This window comes from Palaemon carinicauda, chromosome 15 (assembly GCF_036898095.1).
Source record: "Palaemon carinicauda isolate YSFRI2023 chromosome 15, ASM3689809v2, whole genome shotgun sequence".
Classification (NCBI taxonomy): domain Eukaryota; kingdom Metazoa; phylum Arthropoda; class Malacostraca; order Decapoda; family Palaemonidae; genus Palaemon; species Palaemon carinicauda.
The window spans coordinates 72,747,314-72,767,226 of NC_090739.1; the positions used below are offsets into that span (position 1 = coordinate 72,747,314).

General features: G+C 45.2%; 1 protein-coding gene and 1 non-coding gene across 4 annotated transcripts in view; both read right to left on the reverse strand.

Annotated features, from left to right (window-relative positions):
- Window positions 1–19,913, reverse strand: part of LOC137654666 (rhomboid-related protein 2-like) — a 206,896-nt gene that overhangs the window by 99,179 nt on the left and 87,804 nt on the right. For all 3 annotated transcript variants that reach the window (XR_011046674.1, XM_068388512.1, XM_068388513.1), the window contains exon 3: window positions 10,563–10,730. Coding sequence is in view for 2 of the 3 variants with exons in the window: in XM_068388512.1 (XP_068244613.1) it covers window positions 10,563–10,730 (168 nt within the window). In the remaining variant the exon portion in view is untranslated. The remainder of the gene's footprint in view (window positions 1–10,562; window positions 10,731–19,913) is intronic.
- Window positions 6,588–6,706, reverse strand: LOC137654857 (5S ribosomal RNA). Its single transcript, XR_011046729.1, has one exon. It is a non-coding gene; the product is annotated as a 5S ribosomal RNA (ribosomal RNA).

Below are 19,913 nucleotides of genomic sequence, written 5' to 3' on the forward strand. Positions count from 1 at the left end.
GTACAATTCGAACACGTTCCTACTCTACACCTAAATTTTTTTTCGACACCCGAAGTAAACAATACCCGTGCACGTAGATGGTACTCATAGCGCCGGATGTATTTTTTATTTCCGCCGATAGAAGGCAGCATTTCTACCTCAGAAGGACCCTCAATTAGCGTGGCTTGGGACATTCCTCTGTTCTCGTCGGCTTCGTGTGGTTGTGCCCTGTGCGTTCTGCTATTAACTGTGTTTTAATCGTGATTTTTTAGGTTCATCCTTTTACGGTATTTTACGTAAATCATGGGTCCTAAAAGGCTTAGTTTCGCAAGTGGTAGTGGTAGTGGTGAGAAAAGGAATAAGGAAATGCTTTCTTTAGAAGTAAAGCAAGGAATTATTGAAAAGCATGAGAGAGAGAGAGAGAGAGAGAGAGAGAGAGAGAGAGAGAGAGAGAGAGAGAGAGAGAGAGAGAGAGAGAGAGAGAGAGAATGTTACTACTGAACGTTTGATGGAGATTAAGCATCAAGGGGAGAGAGAGAGAGAGAGAGAGAGAGAGAGAGAGAGAGAGAGAGAGAGAGAGAGAGAGACAGAGAGAGAGAGACAGAGAGAGAGAGAGAGAGAGAGACAGAGAGAGAGAGAGACAGAGAGAGAGAGAGAGAGACAGAGAGAGAGAGACAGAGAGAGAGACAGAGAGAGAGAGAGAGAGAGAGAGAGAGCTCTAAAAACATAAATCACGTTTTAAGTGTGAGTGAACTTGCAAAAGAACATCACGACGAACTTACTACAGAGGAGCTCAAGGAACTCCATGCTATGTCTGAGCACATGAGTGATGACAAGGAAGGGATCGAAGAGGTAGAACATGTGTTAGGTTCGGCGCAAATAAAAGAGGTGTTAGGAAAATATAAAGACGTGGTCGACTTCATCGACAAATACCATCCAAAGAAATTGCAGGTTTGTCGTGAAGTTGCACAGTTTGATGATGTTTCTCTAACTTATTTTCGAAACATTCTGAAAAGCTGTACCAAGCAACTTTCTATCGATAGCTTCTTTAAAAAAAACTACAAAGCGAACTCGTGATGAAGAGGAAGGAAGTGGTTCAAAGAAAATGGCAAAGAGTGAAGCGAAAGAAAGTGAAACAAAGAGAAAAAAATTCAATCAATTTTAAGTGTAGAGTGAAAGTGATTAAAATTAATCATCAAAACGAAAAAAAGAAAATGTAAAAAAAAATATAAAATATAAAAATAAAAAAAATAAATAAGCTAAGTTAGGTTAAAGTTCACTTAGTGTAAGTTAGAATAAGTTATGGTAGTGTACGTTTATCGTAGTCAACCTCTCTACCTCCTCACCGCCCGTCCGTCTCCTCTCTGCGTAGCAAGACCAACACCTGCGCTGGACTTTCTAAGGTAAAGTGACGCTAAAAACCCGTTTCTTATTTATTATTTCTTGATAATTATTCTTTTTTAATGTCTATTATCTAATTTAGAGTGCATATTGTCATGTGTAATTATGTGTAGTAATTTATTAAGGAGTTATCATAGGTTTTTGGGCTCAATCACGGATTAATCCTATTTCAATGTATTCTTATGGGAAAATTCGTTTCTACATCCGAACATTTTCTACATCCGAAGTCGGTTGTGGAACGGATTAAATTCGTAAGTAGAGGTACCACTGTATATATATATATATATATATATATATATATATATATATATATATATATATATATATAATTTATATATATATATATGTATATATATATATATATATATATATATATATATATATACTGTATATATATATATATATAATATGTATATATATGTATATGTATATGTATATGTGTGTCTATATATATACATATATATATATATATATATATATATATATATATATATATATATATATATATATATATATATATATATATATATATATATATATAATGTATGTATATATATACAGTATATATATATATATATATATATATATATATATATATATATATATATATAAATAAATAAATATATATATATATATATATATATATATATATATATATATATAACCCCTTACAGCATGTTTCACTTAGGGCCAAGATATCCAAACTATATTTCATAAATTTACTCTCCACTTGCTGTAACTTCCCAATGTGATTCTTGGTTCTAACATCCCAATAAATATATTTCAATATTTCTTCAGTATCTATAAACCAGGAGATTCTTAGCACCCAACTATGCCCGTGACTGAGGTCCATTTTGTCATTTTCTCTTTCCATAGACTGACTGAATCCATAGAAGATTTATTGGCTAGAGTCAAAGGATAGCCAGTTCCTTGTGACGTGCAGTGCCTATCTAAGGGAAGTGACCCCTGCCAATCCATACTAATTCCAGTAAGATCAACTTCCAGTCATCAGGAATAGAAGCTGAAGAGACAGTTTGTCTATTGCCTAAAACCCAATCCACCACCCTGCTGTCAGTGACTTCATCAAGATTTAGGGGGGCATTTCTCCAAAGTTCTCGTTACTACACCAGGTTGCTCATCCGCTTATAAAACCGTTGAAAAACATGGATTGCTAAGATATACTGCCTAGAAGCAAGAGGAGACAGATGAGAAACAAAAAACAGGAAAGTTTTTTCCTCTTTCTAAGCCTCACTTCAGGTTCTATAAGCTAAGGACTTGAGGTCTGAGCTAGCAACAACGACAACGCTTCCAAGGAAAGAAATCACATGGGTTGCTCCAACAGAAACCATAACACTGGGGAAGACTGTACACTCAAAGGGGCTTCCAAGAGAGATATGGGCTGGGGTCACAGGGAGCAGGGCTTACAGAGCTCAGACCCCAAGATCAAGGGTAGGAATGGCATTCATATGGATAACCGGGTCCTGGGTGATGCCAGTGGTAACACCTTGATCCAGGGCAACACGCATTTTCAGCACAAAATCTGTCTTACAATCAACTTAAAGCATAGCATTCACAAGGTTTTGAGCTTTTTTTGCCGGTACTGGTGTCACAGGACAAGCCTTAACAATCCTTTAGTGATTAGAAGATGACAACAATGGGGATATCACTAGTGCCACTGACATGCCTTTCAACAATGGCATCACCAAGGGAGACACTGGCACTGAGGATACCAGGACCGAGGTAACCTTCACTGCCAGGTCCCTCAGCGAGATCATGGGGGCCTACCTGTAAGACCTAAGGAGGCCACAATCTTACTTGGGTTAAGTTCTTCAGCGGCAGTCTGCACGGCAACAAGAGAAAAGCCTCCAACTTCCAAAGAGGCAAACACTGGAGGAACCCCACACTCCATCAGAACCTGAATAGTTACCCAACATAGATCCAAGAGCTTCTTGCTCCTTACACATACTCCATGGGGACCAAACCAGGGAGTATGCCCAGAAAAGGCGGTAGCAGTCGTACTCAATGAGAGAATGAAAGAGACCAAACACTTCTTAAGTATCTTTTTGGCCATTGTAAAGACAGATCCTGCAGAAGGATTAGCTCTCGTCCTCCCCTTCAAGGCATACACCTCCCCTTCAAGGCATACACCTGCCACTGCACAGGTGGCCATGACCTACACTCAGCACATGGGGATGATTGCAAACAATCATGCCCCTACAAAAAGCAAAGAGAGTATTGATCTACAGCCAGTTTTGCCATAAATCAGTTGAAAAATCAATCCTCACCCAGGCAAGAACAAATTACTTGTTTTGCATCCATATTCACAAGTAACAGCCCACATTCACTTCTTGCAAGAAAATGACAAATTCGGAGATAATTTGTATTTTTCCTAACCATACAAACCTTAGCTATTTACATTGGGTATTACTTTCGGCGTAGCTGAAATGACGAGCCATTAGATTTTATCGAGGGTTTCCTACCCCGCGCTAGTTAGCAGGGGTAGGGGGAGGGGTAGCTTGCTACCCCTCCCTCCCTCACACACCGGTGAAATGTCTCACTTCAATTAGAGGTAGGACTTGACTTGGGGGACAGGGCTGGCGGGCAAATATGTGTAAATAGCTAAGGTTTGTATGGTTAGGAAAAATACAAATTATCTCCGAATTTGTCATTTGTTCCGTAACCGAAATACAAACCACGCTATTTACATTGGGTGACTAACCCCTTAGGAATGGTGGAAAGTCCCCAGCCATACTGGCTTTGGCTTACCCGGGGACTCAGAATCCGAGTGAGTCGCACTCGAGAAAAGGGGTCCCTGCACCTCACAAGTTCCTTGCTCCGCAAGGAAACGTGTGGCCTACATAAGCTTGTGTGTGAAGGAAGAAAGTGTGACCCGTCCTAGGCAGTTGACCTGGAGTTCCAGAAGGAACTCTGGGTTAGGACGTTCCCAATACCACCTCGTCAGGGTATGGGGGACGCAACAGTATTGACTCAATACTCGGAACACAAGGAAGCATGGTTTACCTGCAGAGGTTTGAAGTCAGCTATGCAGAGACCAGGATGCTGCTTCCCCAGTAGAGGGGACGATGAAGAAAGAAGTAAGGGCCAGACATACTTCTTTCATTCATGCAGACTAAAACCTGATAACAATGCCCTCAACCTTCTGCTACCTGTCCAAAAAGGAGCCTGAGGTTAGACCAGCTGTTGTGTAGCCACCACAGAGCGATAGAAACGTATCGATACTCCTGTGGGTCAAGTCCTGCAGGAAGCGGGCTTCGAAGGTCATTAGACGCTTCCAGACTCCAACTTGTAGCACCTGCGTCACAGAGTAGTTCTACTCGAAGGCGAGGGACGTTGCGATGTATCCGACATCGTGCTGTAGGGCGACGTGACGGGGGAGGGTCTGGATTCAGGTCGAGATGAATGCCCTTGAGTCCGAGCTGAAGAGGTATACTGGTGACTCTCCCGTGTCCTCCCTGTGCTCCCAAACCGGCTTGCACATGAGGACAAACTGCAGCTGTTCTCAAAGATAACTCCTTGATTCCTTTACTGGCAAGAAGGAGAAGGTCTGGGTCATCTGATACAGAACGGAGACTCGAAATCTTGAAGGAGTCGAACCGAAGTTCCGGGACTCCAAGATTCTGAGTCTAGAAAACAACTCAGGAGCGAACCTGAATGTTGCCTTCCCCTATCCTCTTGAAAGGGCGGAGTCGTACAAGACCATGAAGATTGCTTACACACTGGCCGAGGCCAGAGTGAGCAGGAGCACCGTCCCCCAAGACGGAATACGATCAGAGGCCTGACGTAATGGTTCTTGAGATCTCTTAAAGGACTAAAGAGTCCGAACCATGCTCCATGGCGGAGGTCTCACTCCGACTGGGGGCAGGGACGTTCGCAGCTTCGCATGAGCGAAGAAAGGTCCAGCGGGAAGGAAAAAGTCTATTCCTTTCAGACTGAAGGCCAGGGAAAGGCTGAGCGATAGGCTTCACTGCCGAGAGTGGAAAAAGTTTCCTCCCGCCGAAAAGCAATAACTCCGTTATTGCTGGAGAAGAGGCCTCAAGGGAAGAGGTATCTCTCCCACGACACCAACCACAGAAGACTCTCCACTTCGCCTGGTAGACCCCTGCGGATAACTATCGCAGGTGACGCGACCTCCGCTCCGCGACTGTAGCGGGTTGTCTCTTCTTGAGGGGGCAGCGTAGTGTCTCCAGGCGTGAAGCCGAAGCAATGCAGCGGTTCGTGAAAGATGTTGTAGTGTGGTTGTTTGAGTAGCCTGTGTCGTGGAAGAAGCTCTCCCGGGAGTTCCGTCAGGGGAAGCAGAGGATCCGGAAACCGTTCTGCGTATAGTCACAGCGGAGCTCTCAGGGCCATCGAAAGGTTGACAGACAACCTAGTCTTGTTGAGATCCATTCTCAACAGACAACAATGGTGGGAAGACGCAACCGTCGATGTTGTCCCACCGTCACCGTCAGCGGAAGCTTGAAGTTCCAGGCTGTCGTGATCAGGTCCCCCAGACCAGGACTTGCTGGTTACTATAGGCCAAAGACCCCCAGGTACTCTCTATCTGTGAGGCTCTGCTCAGATAGTCGGAGAGAACATTCCTCTGCCCGGAATGAGCAAACCGATAGTGGTATTGAGAGGACCTCGGATCATCTCAGTATCTCTACTGCAAGATGCGAAAGTATGAAAATGCGCCTCCCTGCTGGTTGGAATACGCCAGTACCATGAAGTCGTCGCGCACGGAGCGACTCGGCAGGATCTGTAGGATCTGTAGAGGGACCAGACTACGGCCCCTAAGCCTGCCTGAATGATGGGGAGGTACCCTTCAGGTCCTGACCATAGGCCTGAACCGGAACATGCCCCCCCTTTTCTTTGATGAGTCCGAGAACAGCATCAAATGTGGGGAAAGGACGAGAATATCCACTCCCATGCAAGAGGTTCCATAGGTCAACCCATTGCCGGTCTAAATGTTCCGCTGGTCCCATAGGGACCAGAAAGTCCGGTTAATCGTTGCTTGGATACCACCGGAACTTGGGCCGCCTCACAGGGAACTTATCCTGAGGCGACCGTTCGGAACTAGACGGGTCAATGAGGAAAAGAGACCCAGGAAACATTCCAAGATAAGCCTGTAAGCTCTCCCTGACTGAGAACAGGTACTGCAACTCTCCTCAGCCTTGCCACAGTCAACTGAAGGGAAGGCTCGGAGAAGGAGTCAACAGCATCTGGTGTTCCCAGGCGGTCACCCATCCAAGTACTGATCAGACCCAACGTTGCTTAACTTCGCTGATCGGACGAGAAACGGTGGTTTCAACGTGGTATGGCCGTTGACTCAATATCATGGCTAGATACTCCAGATGTTGAGGCATAAGTAGAGAAGGCTCCTAGCAAATTACCATGATCCCTCACTCTTGGTAAAGACCTGGAAGCTTGTCCCGGCGTTGAAAAAGGTCGAACCCGAGCCTACCGGAGTTGACCAGACCTCCAAAAAGCGAAGGAGGCGGAAGCCTGCTCCTGAGCGGCCATGAGGAAAGCAGGGAGAGTTCTCTTGGGGAAAAACCTGCGATGCCGCGGCGGGATCACCACACCGCATCTTAAGCAGGAACACCTGTAGTCTAGGCTGAATTCCAAGAGCTTCCTGGAAGATGGATGGAATGGAACCTGGAAGTACCCGTCCTTCAGATCCAGGGCCTAAGGAGTCCTGCAGCCTCGCTACCAGTCTGATCGACTCTGCTGTTCCACGCTGGACGAAGTTTGTTCGACAAACTTGATCAGAGCTGAGAGGTCGACGACGGAACTCCCGCCTCAGATGCTTTCCCAGAAGAAAGGATCGACTGAAGAAGCCAGGGGGGGAAGCCGTCGACGACCCTATGGAGGACCTTCTCCTAAGGCATGGATCCTTCTGCCCAACGGGCAAACCTCTTGCCGACCCCATGGCATAGAGGCTCAGTGACACTGGATTCGCTGACAGTGAAGGAGAGATGGTAAGAGCGAGGAGCGATATCCTTGGCTGATCACGGAGATCGTGCAGGAATCGGCATCGGGAGGCGGCTGTTATCCGTACGAGTAACCTTAGGCATCCCCCCAGCGTGAGACCTGCAAGGGGGATTGCCAATCCTAGAGTTTGTGAACTCTGCCGCTCCCTCTGAAGAATCGCGTGGGCGCGTAGGAGATCGCTGACGCGTAAGAAACAAGGGACGGTTGACGGCGAGCGTTGATGCGAGCTGTCAATCAGGCGATCCTGAACGTTCAAGAAAAACCGTTGGCGCCCATTGGTGCGTGGCAGGAAAGGGCGCGCAGATGTGCGCTGGCGATTTGAAGAAAGCTGGCGCACAGAAGGACAGAAGTAAAGGTGAGCGCCGGCGAGCAGGAGGAAGATCTACGGCAAGACTCAGCTACCGGAGCCCGTGGTCCACAGCAGCCGAGCGCTAGATCGCTACTGATGGTGTCCAGGGAACCTGTAACGCGTGGAAGATCGATAGCGAGCAGGCGATCGATGGTGTGTTGGTGAACGCCGGCGCGTAGGCAAGCGATGGCGCGTTAGCGCATAGTGCTTGCGCGCAGGCGAAAGATCACGCGGGCGGTCAGGAGATCGCCGATGTTCAGGGGATCGCTGACGCGCTGGGGATCGTTGACGCACAGGAGATCGCTGACGAGCAGGCGAACGTTGACGCGTCTGTGGTCGCTGGCGAGCTGGAGATCGCTGGCGAGCAGAAGGGCGACGAGTGGAATCCTGTGTGTACAGTAGCTTTAGAAGCACGCGTAGGAGACCACGAGCATTGCTGCGCTGGAACAGGCTGACGAGCCGGATCGCGAGGGCGAGGAGAGAAGAGTCCTTGTCCAAGACCTGAACCGAAGTTCTAGATCGCGCGGGCGAACGTGGGCGCGTATCAGGAATGGGAGCGCAGCTGCGCTCTGACGGGCAGGAGATCTTGAGCGCTCAGGAGGCCGATGGCGCGCAGGGCGCACAACAGGATCAGCAGGATGTTCGGAGTCCTCAGGAGAGCGCTGGCGAGCAGAGGGGCGATGATCATCAGGAGAGCGCTGATGAACAGGAGAGCGCTGGCAAACAGGAGAGCGCTAGCGATCAGGAGAACGCTGACGAGCAGGAGAGCGCCTGTGCGCTAACACTGCAGAAGGGCGCGCAGAGGAACCCTGACGCGCAAGGGAAGCACCCACACCGTGGGAGGCAACCCTTTGCCCCGAAGGGACCGTTGCCCGTCGGATGACGAGGTCAGATTGCTGTCCATCTACGCCAGGGGCGGAAGGTCTGGAAGGCGCTGGAGATCGATCCCCGGAGAGATCTAAGCAGGAAGGAGCTGCAGGCTGCATACGACGAAGAGAAGATTCAAAAAGGCGCCTCTTAGCACCCTTTTAGGGAGACGGGAGGCCCTTACGACGTAGCAGACGGTGAGCCTTACGGCGAAGGCGGCCAACAGCAACAACAGCAGAAGAGTCCACCGAAGAGGAGTCTCTATGAGTGTCCTACCTCGTGAACGAGAGAGAAACACTTCGTAGAAGAGACGGGTCAGCCAGTGACCTAAAAAGAGCAATCCTCCGAAGAGGGGCTCCTGCAGTTGCCCAGCCCCTTGAGCGTAACTGCAGGTGCGACCGCTCAGCACCAAGAGCATAGTCGCACTAAAAAAAGGCAAGAGGAGATCCCCCCAAAGGGAAAAAACTCAAGCCTGGACAGGAAAACTTCCCTCGGAAGGAAAGTTACCCACCCAAGGAGGCGAGCCTCCAGTGTTCTAAAATGAACTGGAGAGCTGTCAGTCGTCACGGGAGTACTTCCAGGAGAAGGAGACACGACCCTGACGAAGATCTATAGGGGTGGCAGCAACAGCAGATTCCCCAGGCCTTAACAAGACAGCTCACTCCGTTGTCACATTACAGAAATGAACTAGATCGTTAACTGTGAAAAATAAAAAAAAAAAAACATTAGTTAACATTCATTCCCCCGGGAAGACTCCGAAGAGGAATCCCGAGGGAAAAGAACACAAGAATTACACAACAGGCATGTGCCTTCACAACCCCTTACACTCACGGAAGGAGAACTGTACCAAACACAGAATTATAACAATTATAATTATGTAACTATGTAATTATGTAATTTAAAAATGAATGAACACTAAATAAAGAACGAAAACCCCGAAAGGAAACGTTCTACAAAAGCTGAACAACCAACAAATACAATTAGATTCATAAACTAATTGAGACAACGTACGGCGTAGCAACCCCACCCATCCGGGAAGGAAGCTACTCAGACGTAGTAAAGGTAAAACATAGTAAAGGGTGAACGACCTCAAACGAGAGAGAGAGAAAGACCGTAGTCAAACTAGATCGCGACCCATGAAATTACACCGTGGTGGCCTAACTGCCGAGGGCTCCACGGAGATATCGTACACTACACACACAAGCACGAACTCTGAAAAGGAAACTTACTGATTTCTATACTCAAATATATACATAAACACAAAATTTTTTTTACATATATATTGAGTAAAAGAAAAGTAAGTGATTAAGTAAAGACAAAACAAATACTGGCTGCCAAGCTAGGACGAAGACAGGCACGTCTGTCCATCGTCCAAGCCAAAAGTGAAGTGAGACATTTCACCGGTGTGTGAGGGAGGGAGGGGTAGCAAGCTACCCCTCCCCCTACCACTGCTAACTAGCGCGGGGTAGGAAACCCTCGTTAAAATCTAATGGATCGTCATTTCAGCTACGCCGAAAGTAATACCCAATGTAAATAGCGTGGTTTGTATTTCGGTTACGGAACAAATGAAAGATAGGAAATTTTGGTAAGGGGACAACATTATACCTGTATTTGTTGCAGCCAAAGACAGAAGTGAAGATCTTCCGACAGGTTTCGGGGACAGGGCTTCACGCCTGCGCTCACCACCTGCCATTAACTACCATATTAACCATTTCAAAAGCCATTCCAGCTCTGTTGAAGAGATGTTCCTTATTTATAGGACGGAAGGTTTGTATACACGTAAGAACAAATAAAAATTTTCTTTCTACCTTATAAATGTCTACATTTTACAGTTTTACATAAATTTACACACAAAAATTTAAAATACTATATCTTATAAGTTACACTGTAAATCTTCCTGTATGAAAAACAGGATATCACTCCTTTGTGGTGTACATCTTAATGGAGAATATAAGCATAATTAATTCAAACTTACCAGACCATAGAACTCTTGAAGATTAATATAGCCATCATTGTTATAGTCAACATGATAGAGCATACTATCAACCATGTCATCTGAAAGAGGTACTTTGCTCACGGGAGTTTGCAACAGAAACTGCTTCAATTCAGACTTAAGGATGAAGCCATCTCCATCACTGTCAATCTGAGAGAAAATAATTAAATAAATTATCTTAAAATTTTCATAATTACAGTACCACATAAATATAAATTCCTTCCCATGAATTAATTCAAGCATAAAAACTGCAACTAAATGTTATCCAACTGAAAACTTATCAAAACTAAAAAATGTACTAGCATACTAACAGTATGAACAAAATCAAATGTCATTACAAGTTTAAACAGCAGATTCAAATCTTTAATTTTTTATAGTATGTTAAAGTTACAAAACCAAATCATAAAATTATCATTACTGGACTACTGAAACCTATACAAAAAAAAATTAAAAGAACCAGTCTCTTAACTACAGGAAGTTAGTTCAGAAAAACTGCTGCATAGATTTCTATATACAGTGCCTAGAAAACAATATAATTAATTACTTCTATAGCTTTGAATGTCACAAGTGATTTAAAAAGGTACTGGATGATGCTTCCATCCAAAGAGTGCTCACACAATGTTCATATAGGAATGAAAAGCACAAAACAACAACAATGATGGCAGCTGAAAAAAAGGGATCTTAAAAGCTTAAGAATATGATCATACCCTTAGGAAACATTGTTAGTCATTCATAAAATAGTAACATGCTTTAGAAAGGTAATGGTATGATTTGTAACATGTATTAATGTTTAAACTTTACCAAGGATGAACATTTCTTAATAAATTAAAAGCACAAATTTCAAAAATATAGTAATTTGTATCTTTCCTAGCAATACAACTTGAGTTATCTAAATAGGTTACTCCTAATATCACTTTTCTACGACCGGACAGTAGAATAGAAAAATGGGATTCAATTGTAACAGTTGGCAACTCCGTTGCTGTGATACAAGCTCCACTCTATCCTGGTGAAGAATTGTGGGGTGGTTGAGGCAGGACATTTACTTAAATGACTCACGTTAGAATGGAAAGAAAATATAAAAACTTGTAGTTTATCTCTATGCAAATACAAACTTCTCAGTCATTTAAATGGGCATCATCCTTAGGTGGGAGGAAGTCGCCATCAAAAGGTCACTCGCTCTTAAACGGGGTTTACTCAGTCGAACGGTTCATCGAACCAGGTTGACAAACCTGCTTGTCAAATAGTTCGAAAAGGTGGAGTCAACCTTAAATGCATATGATTTGTGGACAATGAAGCCCTGCCCACGAAATTCTAGCGAGAACAGACGTTCTTCGAACCATTCTTGTGGACAATGAAGCGCTCCCCACGAAATTCTAGCGAGAACAGACGTTCTTCGAACCATTCTTGTGGACAATGAAGCCCTGCCCACGAAATTCTAGCGAGAACAGACGTTCTTCGAACCATTCGACTAGTGTGTTTGACAACCAAATACAATCGGACCTCGTTTATTGCGGGATCTTGCTTCACAGGTTCAGTTTTTCGCGCATAAAAACAACGCAATAACTATCAAATAAAAATTCTCATAATCACGATGAAATTCACGTTACGCAATTATTTCAAATAGCCCACGCTCCTTTACACTGGGAGTGTTTCGTACCATTACCTATCTCTCCAGCCAGCTGGTCTTAGCTCTCTCTAAACTGTATCCAATAATAAGGCATGTAATATTCACATTTTAGTATCATAGTTATAATTAAAAACATAGCTAATTATAATCTTATGCATTATTCAACCCTGCGTAGTCCACCGTCGACCTCAATTTTACAGGTAGTAGGTTGGCTTGGGCACCAGCCGCCCGTTGAGATACTACCGCTAGAGAGTTATGGGGTCCTTTGACTGGCCAGACAGTACTACATAGGACCCTTCTCTCTGGTTACGGTTCTTTCCCTTTGCCTACACAGACACCGAATAGTCTGGCCTATCCTTTACAGATTCTCCTGTCCTCATACACCTGACAACACTGTGATTACTAGACAATTCTTCTTCACCCAAGGGGTTAACTACTGCACTGTAAATGTTCAGTGGCTACTTTCCTCTTGGTAAGGGTAGAAGAGGCTCTTCAGCTATGGTAAGCAGCTCTTCTAGGAGAAGGACACTCCAAAATCAAACCATTGTTCTCTATTCTTGGGTAGTGCCATAGCCTCTGTACCATGGTCTTACACTGCCTTGGGTTAGAGTTCTCTTGCTTGAGGGTACACTTGGGCACACTTTTCTATCTAGTTTCTCTTCCTGTTGTTCTGTTAAAGTTTTTATAGTTTAAATAGGAAATATTTATTTTGATATTGTTACTATTCCTAAAATGTTCTATTTTTCCTTATTTCCTTTCCTCACTGGGCTATTTTCCCTGTTGGGGCCACTGGGCTTATAGCATCCTGCTTTTCCAACTAGGGTTGTAGCCTAGCATTTAATAATAATAATAATAATCAAATAACTACCTTATTATTAAGGCATACTACAAAAGACTATTTCACATTTACTAAAAGAAACAATTATTACGAGAGAGAGAGAGAGAGAGAGAGAGAGAGAGAGAGAGAGAGAGAGAGAGAGAGAGAGAGAGAGAGAGAGAGAAAGGGAGAGCTAATATTGTAATGAGTACTATAAATGGATTATATGAAAATTATGATAGCTTATAACACATTGGTGCTTATGTAATACTATATCAACTATATATAGTAGATGTTTTGAACAAGTTAAGAAATAGTATAAACAATACTCTTTATTATTGATTTGTATGTGCGAGAGAGAGAGAGAGAGAGAGAGAGAGAGAGAGAGAGAGAGAGAGAGAGAGAGAGAGAGAGAGAAAGAGAGAGAGAGAGAGAGAGAGAGAGAGAGAGAGAATCAGCTATTAAACAGTAATCGAATGCACTATTTTTGTTTTTACTTTGAATTAAACAATTATTACTGGGATATTTATGCTTTTAGTTTATAAAATAAGCTGTATTTCTGTTTCAGAAATACAAAAATAAAACGGTTTGAGAGTTTCAACAATGTTTACAACAAGGTCAATGAGATTATGAAAGCATAAACTCTACAGCCATCTTGGAAAAATACGTACAGCTACTAAATAATCCTAAAGGAATGTTTTTACTGTAAAGATAAAAATAATCTTTATTTTACTTAAAAACACAACTACAGTGTATGATTATACAGAGCACATATGTTAAGTCAATCCTTCCACACTACTATGTAAGTAGAAAAAATCATATGATTATTCAAAACGCAACAGCTGTTTACTATTTTTTGGTTTGGTTATTGTGGCTGCAATACAGTACCTGTATGCGTTTATGCAATGAATATACTGTACTGTAATGTTACCGACGATACTTTAATCATTATCTTATTTTTCTAGCCAATTGAAGAAGTTGAAATAAATATAATTACCAGGTTATTGTACTGTAGATATAGCATACTGAACAAGAGACGAGCATAAGAAGTTGTGTCATGCTTCAAGAAAACACGTAGGCTGCGCGAGTCGTCTGAACGAAACACCAAACCCTTACAGTACAGTTAAGCTTTACTATACTGATATTACTGTACATATATTACAGTAATATAAACTACAGTATCAGCGAGTGCTAGATTACAGTATTACAAGTTAGGAACAACAGTTTTGTTATACAAAACAGAAAGGGGATGAGGACAACTCGGTATATATTTACTTAAAGCACAATAATGTACCGTAGCCTTACTGTGTCCAGTACATAGTGTACATGTGTGCAAATGTACTGAACACTGTAAATATGATTATAAACTGTGGTAGAAACCAAATAAAAACAATATTAGGCAGTATTCACTGTGTTACTCATCAGCTTGGGAACCAGCTCTTGGCAAGTGGCAGTGACTTTTTAGGTTAAGAGGTAGCCCTCCAAAGTACATCCCATATTCGCAAAAATTCGCTTTTTGGACCTGTGACTGTAAACTAACTGTCACGATAAACGAGGGCCGACTGTAACCCGTTCACATGTTCGAACATCACTTCAAACACTTGTTTGTCGAACTGCGTTCGCCCGTAAACCTGCCTATAGACATTTAAAATAGTAAAACCAGACTTTATGCAAAACTCAAAAGTAAGTAGGTGAAGACAGTCCAACTGGCTCATGAAGAGGCAGGGTTGTAGTGTCCATACCCTCAAGTTCAGACTAAGATAGAGGTGAAGCTATATCAAAATTAGGCATCAGAAACAAAATCATGAGAAATAAATGTTCATAATTATAAAAGGATCAAAAGGAAAAAAAGTTGCCAAAGACCGAGAGCAATCATTTAGGTAGTGGCCTGTGAAGGAGTTCTGTCTTCTCCAGACCCTTGCACTAAGAACTTAGAGTACTGAATGGTCCCTGCAGAACGCTAAGGTTGCAGCAAGACCGCAGTCATCATATGCTCTAGGGAGGGCCCCTGGCGACACTCCCCCTGAAGATTTATATGGTGTTCTTAGATATTTCTTTTTGGAGCAGACTGTGCTCACATATAAATATGGAACTTTAGGTCTAAGAGAAGCTATTCTCTTTACATATTTTGTGACTACTCTTATGGGACAAAGTAACAGATTACTGTATCCGGATCATCAGTTACCTCTTTGACAAGACGAGGTACACAACGCAGTGTAAAGGTAATCCAGTGAGGAGAAGTGAAGTCGTAATCGTATATGAGCAGAGGGGAGAATTCTAAACAGTACAACGACCAGGAGTACAACAGAGGTTGCCTGTAACGCTGCCTAGCAGTGGAATTGCTAAGTATTATATGAGAAATTTGTAGATAATTTGTATTTTTCCTAACTATACAAACGTTAGCTATTTAATAGAGGTACTACTTTCGGCGTAGCTGAAATGACGAGCCATTAAATTTTAACGAAGGATAACTACCCACACCGCTAGTTAGCGGGGGTAGGGGAGGGTAGCTTGCTAACCCCCCCCCCCTCACACACCTGTGATTAACCTCACTTTGCTTGGAGGTAGGACTTCAAGGGGGATAGGGCTGGCGGGTAAGTTTGCTTAAATACCTAAGGTTTGTATAGTTAGGAAAAATAAAAATTATCTACAAATTTGTCATTTGCTCTGTAACTGGAATACAAACCACGCTATTTATTAGGGGTGACTCACCCATTAGGTAGGGTGGACGTCCCAGCCAATCTAGCTATGGCTTTACCCACGGGCTCCTTATCTGAGTGTGTCAGTACTCAAAAATAAGGAGTCCCTGCACCTCACTAAAACCTTGCTACGCAAGATCCGCGGCCTACGCAAGCTGTGTGTTGAGGTATATAGAAGTGTGACTGTCCAGGTAAAGTTATTCAGAGTTCTTTAGAATGAAAAACTGTGTAACTAGGACTTTCCCAATACCACCTCGTCAGGGTATGGGGATGCAACAGTATTAGCTTAATACTAGGTACACAAGGGAGCATGGTTTACCTGCAGTGGTTTAAGGTCAGCTGTGCAGAGAACCCAGGATGCTGCTCTCCCCAAGAGAGGGGAGAATGAAGAAAAGAATAAGGGCCAGTCAAACCTTTTCATTCACGCAGACTAAAACCGGGTAACAATGCCCTCAACCTTCTGCTACTTGTCCAATAAGGAGCTTGAGGTTTAAACCAGCTGTTGTGCAGCCACCACAGGACCGATAGAGAACGTATCGAGTCTCCTGTGGGTAGGGACTTGCAAGTAGTGGGATGTGAATGTGGTCTGACGATTCCAAACCCCAGCTTGAAGACCCTGTGTCACTGAGAAGTTTCTCTTGAATGCCAGGGACGTAGGCACGCCCCTGACATCATGAGCTCTGGGGCTACGTGAAGGAGGAGGGTCTGGATTCAATGCATGGTCTATGACCTTGCAAATCCATGCTGAGATAGTGTTCTTGGTGACCCTCATCTTGGTCCTTACTGTGCTGACGAATAGTGCAGGCACACGGGGACAGGCTGCGGCTGTTCTCTTAAGATACACCCTCAAACTTCTCACTGGGCATAGTAAGAGATGGTCTGGGTCATCTGTTACAGTACGGAGACTAGAAATCCGGAAGGAGTCGAATCGTGGATCCGCTACTCCAGGGTTCTGAGTCTTAGCAATAAACTCAGGGACGAAGCTGAACGTTACCTCTCCCCATCCCCTTGAATGGGCGATGTCGTATGAGAGACCATGAAGTTCACTGGCTCGTTTAGCCGAAGCCAAAGCTAGCAGGAACACCGTATTCCAAGTCAGGTAGCGATCGGTTGCCTGGCGTAATGGTTCATAGAGAGGTCTCTTAAGAAACCTGAGAACTCGAACCACATTCCATGGGGGAGGTCTCACTTCTGACCGGGGGCAGGTAAGTTCATAACTCCGTATGAGTAAGGGAAGTTCTAGCGATGAAGAAATGTCCATTCCTTTCAGTCTGAGGGCAAGGCTTAAGGCTGAGCGATAGCCTTTTACTGCAGAGACAGACAGGCGCATTTCTTCACGCAAATACACAAGGAACTCCACTATTGCTGGAATAGTGGCATCGAGTGGAGAGATACCCCTTCCATGACACCAATCACAGAAGACTTTCCACTTTGCCTGGTAGACTGCTGCTGATGACTTACGCAGGTATCCTGACATCCTAGTTGCAACTTGTTGCGAAAATCCTCTCTGAAAGAGGAGATGCTGGATAGTCTCCTGGCGTGAAGTCGTAGTGAACCTATGGCTTTGTGGAATATGTTGACATGTAGTTGTTTGAGTAGATTGTGTCGTGGAGGTAGTTCTCTTGGGGGCTCCGTTAGGAGCTACAGAGGGTCTGGAAACCATTCTGCATGATGCCATAGCAGAGCTATGAGGGTCATTGAAAGATTGACCGATGTTCTGGTCTCGTTAAGTACCCTCCTCATCAGACAGAATGGGGGAAAGGCGTAAACGTCGATGTTGTAAGAGGGCCTTGGGGTCTGGGACTGGGGAACAGTACAGCGGGAGCCTGAAGTTCAGGGCCGTTGTGAAGAGGTCCACAGTCGGAGAACCCCACATAAGTCAGGACTTTGTTGACTACTAGATGATCCAAAGACCACTCGGCACTCACTATCTGAGATGCCCTCCTCAGGTTGTCGACGAGCACATTCCTTTTGCCCGGAATGAAGCGTGCCAATAGTGGTATCTAGTGGATTTCGGCCCATCTCAGTACCTCTACCGCTAGATAGGATAGATGCTGCGAAAAAGTACCTCATTGCTTGTTAATGTAAGCCACTACTGTGGTGTTGTCGTTCATCACCACCACTGAGTAGCCTGCCAGGAACTGTTGAAGGGCCAGAAAGACGGCCTTCATCTCTAGGAGATTTATGTGGAGATACTCTTCTGACTCTGACCAGAGCCCTGAGGTCGTGTGGTGCAGCACGTGGGCCCCCCACCCTTTTTTTGAAGCGTCTGAGAACAGCATCAAATCCGGGGGGGGAGGACGAGAAGATCCACTCCCTTTCGTAGGTTCTCGTCTGCCACCCACCACTGGAGGTCTGTCAGTTCCGCTGATCCCATAGGGATCTGGATGTCAGGGGAATCGCGAGTCTGGTTCCACCGGGACTTGAGTTACCACTGGAGGGATCTCATCCTGAGGCAACCATTGGGAACTAGACGGGCCAGCGATGAAAGGTGACCAAGGAGACGTAACCACGTTTGGGCTGGAAGTTCTTCTCGTCTGAGAAAGGGTCTTGCAACTTTCTTCAGCCTTGTTATCCTGTCGTCTGATGGGAAGGCTTTGTGGAGATTGGTGTCTATAATCATGCCTAGGTATACCAGTCTCTGTGTAGGAAGCAGAGAAGACTTCTCGAGATTTACCATGATCCCCAGATCCTTGCAAAGTCTCAGAAGTTTGTCTTGGTGTTAAAGAAGGGTTGACACCGAGTTTGCTAGGATTAGCCAGTCATCCAGATAACGGAGGAGACGGATGCCAATCCTGTGTGCCCAAGATGACACTAGGGAAACACTCTGGTGAAAACTTGAGGTGCTGCGGAAAAACCGTAGCACAGCACCTTGAACTGGTACTTTCTGTTGCCTAGACTGAATCTTAAGTACTTACTTGAAGACGGATGGACTGGGAACTGGAAGTACGTGTCCTTTAGGTCCAGTGTACACATGAAGTCCTGAGGTCTTATTGCTAGTCTGACCGTGTCAGCCGTCTCCATGCTGAACGGAGTTTGTTCGACAAACTTGTTCAGGGCTGAGAGGTTGATGACTGGTCTCCAGCATCCAGACGCCTTTCTTACAAGGAAGAATAGACTGAAGAAGTCTGAGGACCCGTCGTGAACCTCTTGGAGAGCGCCCTTCTTCAAAAGATTTTGGACTTCTGCCCGAAGGGCCTGCCCCCTTGCCGCTCCCATGGCAAGGAAGTCTATTGACACTGGATTCCTGGTCAGGGGAAGGAGAGATGTTATGAACGGGATGCGATATCCTAGACAGATCACAGCCATTGTCCAGGAATCGGCCCGGAGTTGCTTCCACCTGTCTGAGTAACTTTGAATGCTTGTGTTACAGTTCTGACTAAAGCAATGAACCAAGGTTGCTGACTGATTGATGCACTGTCAAACAGATCCCCTGAAGGGAAAGGGACCGAAGGTTCCCTACGAGGAGTCACCATAATAGGTGGGTCCGCCTTAGAAGGCAGTTTGGGGATCCTGAACCCCTCTGCTTGTGCCTGTTTCCCTTCTCCAGCAGGGCGCGCTGGAATGCGTTTGCGGGGAGGGGAATGAGGCGATGGTGACTTTGCCGGGTGTAGATCCTGCGCCCGTGCCTGTTGGCGCACGCTCGCAGGCAGGAGAGTATTGACGAGCGTGGGCAGGTGAAAGTTGGCACGCAGGTGCGTGGTGGCGCGTGCGCACAGGAGAGACTTGGCGCGCAGGTGAGTGCTGGATTGCACTTACTGCTTCTCCTACAGAGTGTTGGTGCGCAGGCATTTGTTGACGAGAAGGTGAGTATTGGCACGCGGGAAAGGGCTGATGCACAGTAGAGAATTGGCGCGAAGAAGGTAATTGGGGCACAGGAGTGTGTTGGTGCACAGGAGAGCGCTGCCGCGCGGGTGAGTGTTGACACGCAGGAGAGCGCTCATGCGCAGTAGGGCACTGGCGCGTAGGAGATCGTGGGCGCTGATGTGCAGGAGAGCGCAAGCGCGCTGTAGTGCACTGGCGCGTGGGCGACCCTGGGCGTGAGCGCAGGTGAATGTGGGCACGTGGGCGCGCAGGCGCATGATCTTGCTGCCTTCTATGAGGGCGAGCAGGTGAAGGGGCACGCCGATGCGCTGTAGAAAAGCTGACGAGCTGCTGGTGAGCGCTGATGTCCTGTAGGTTGATGAGCT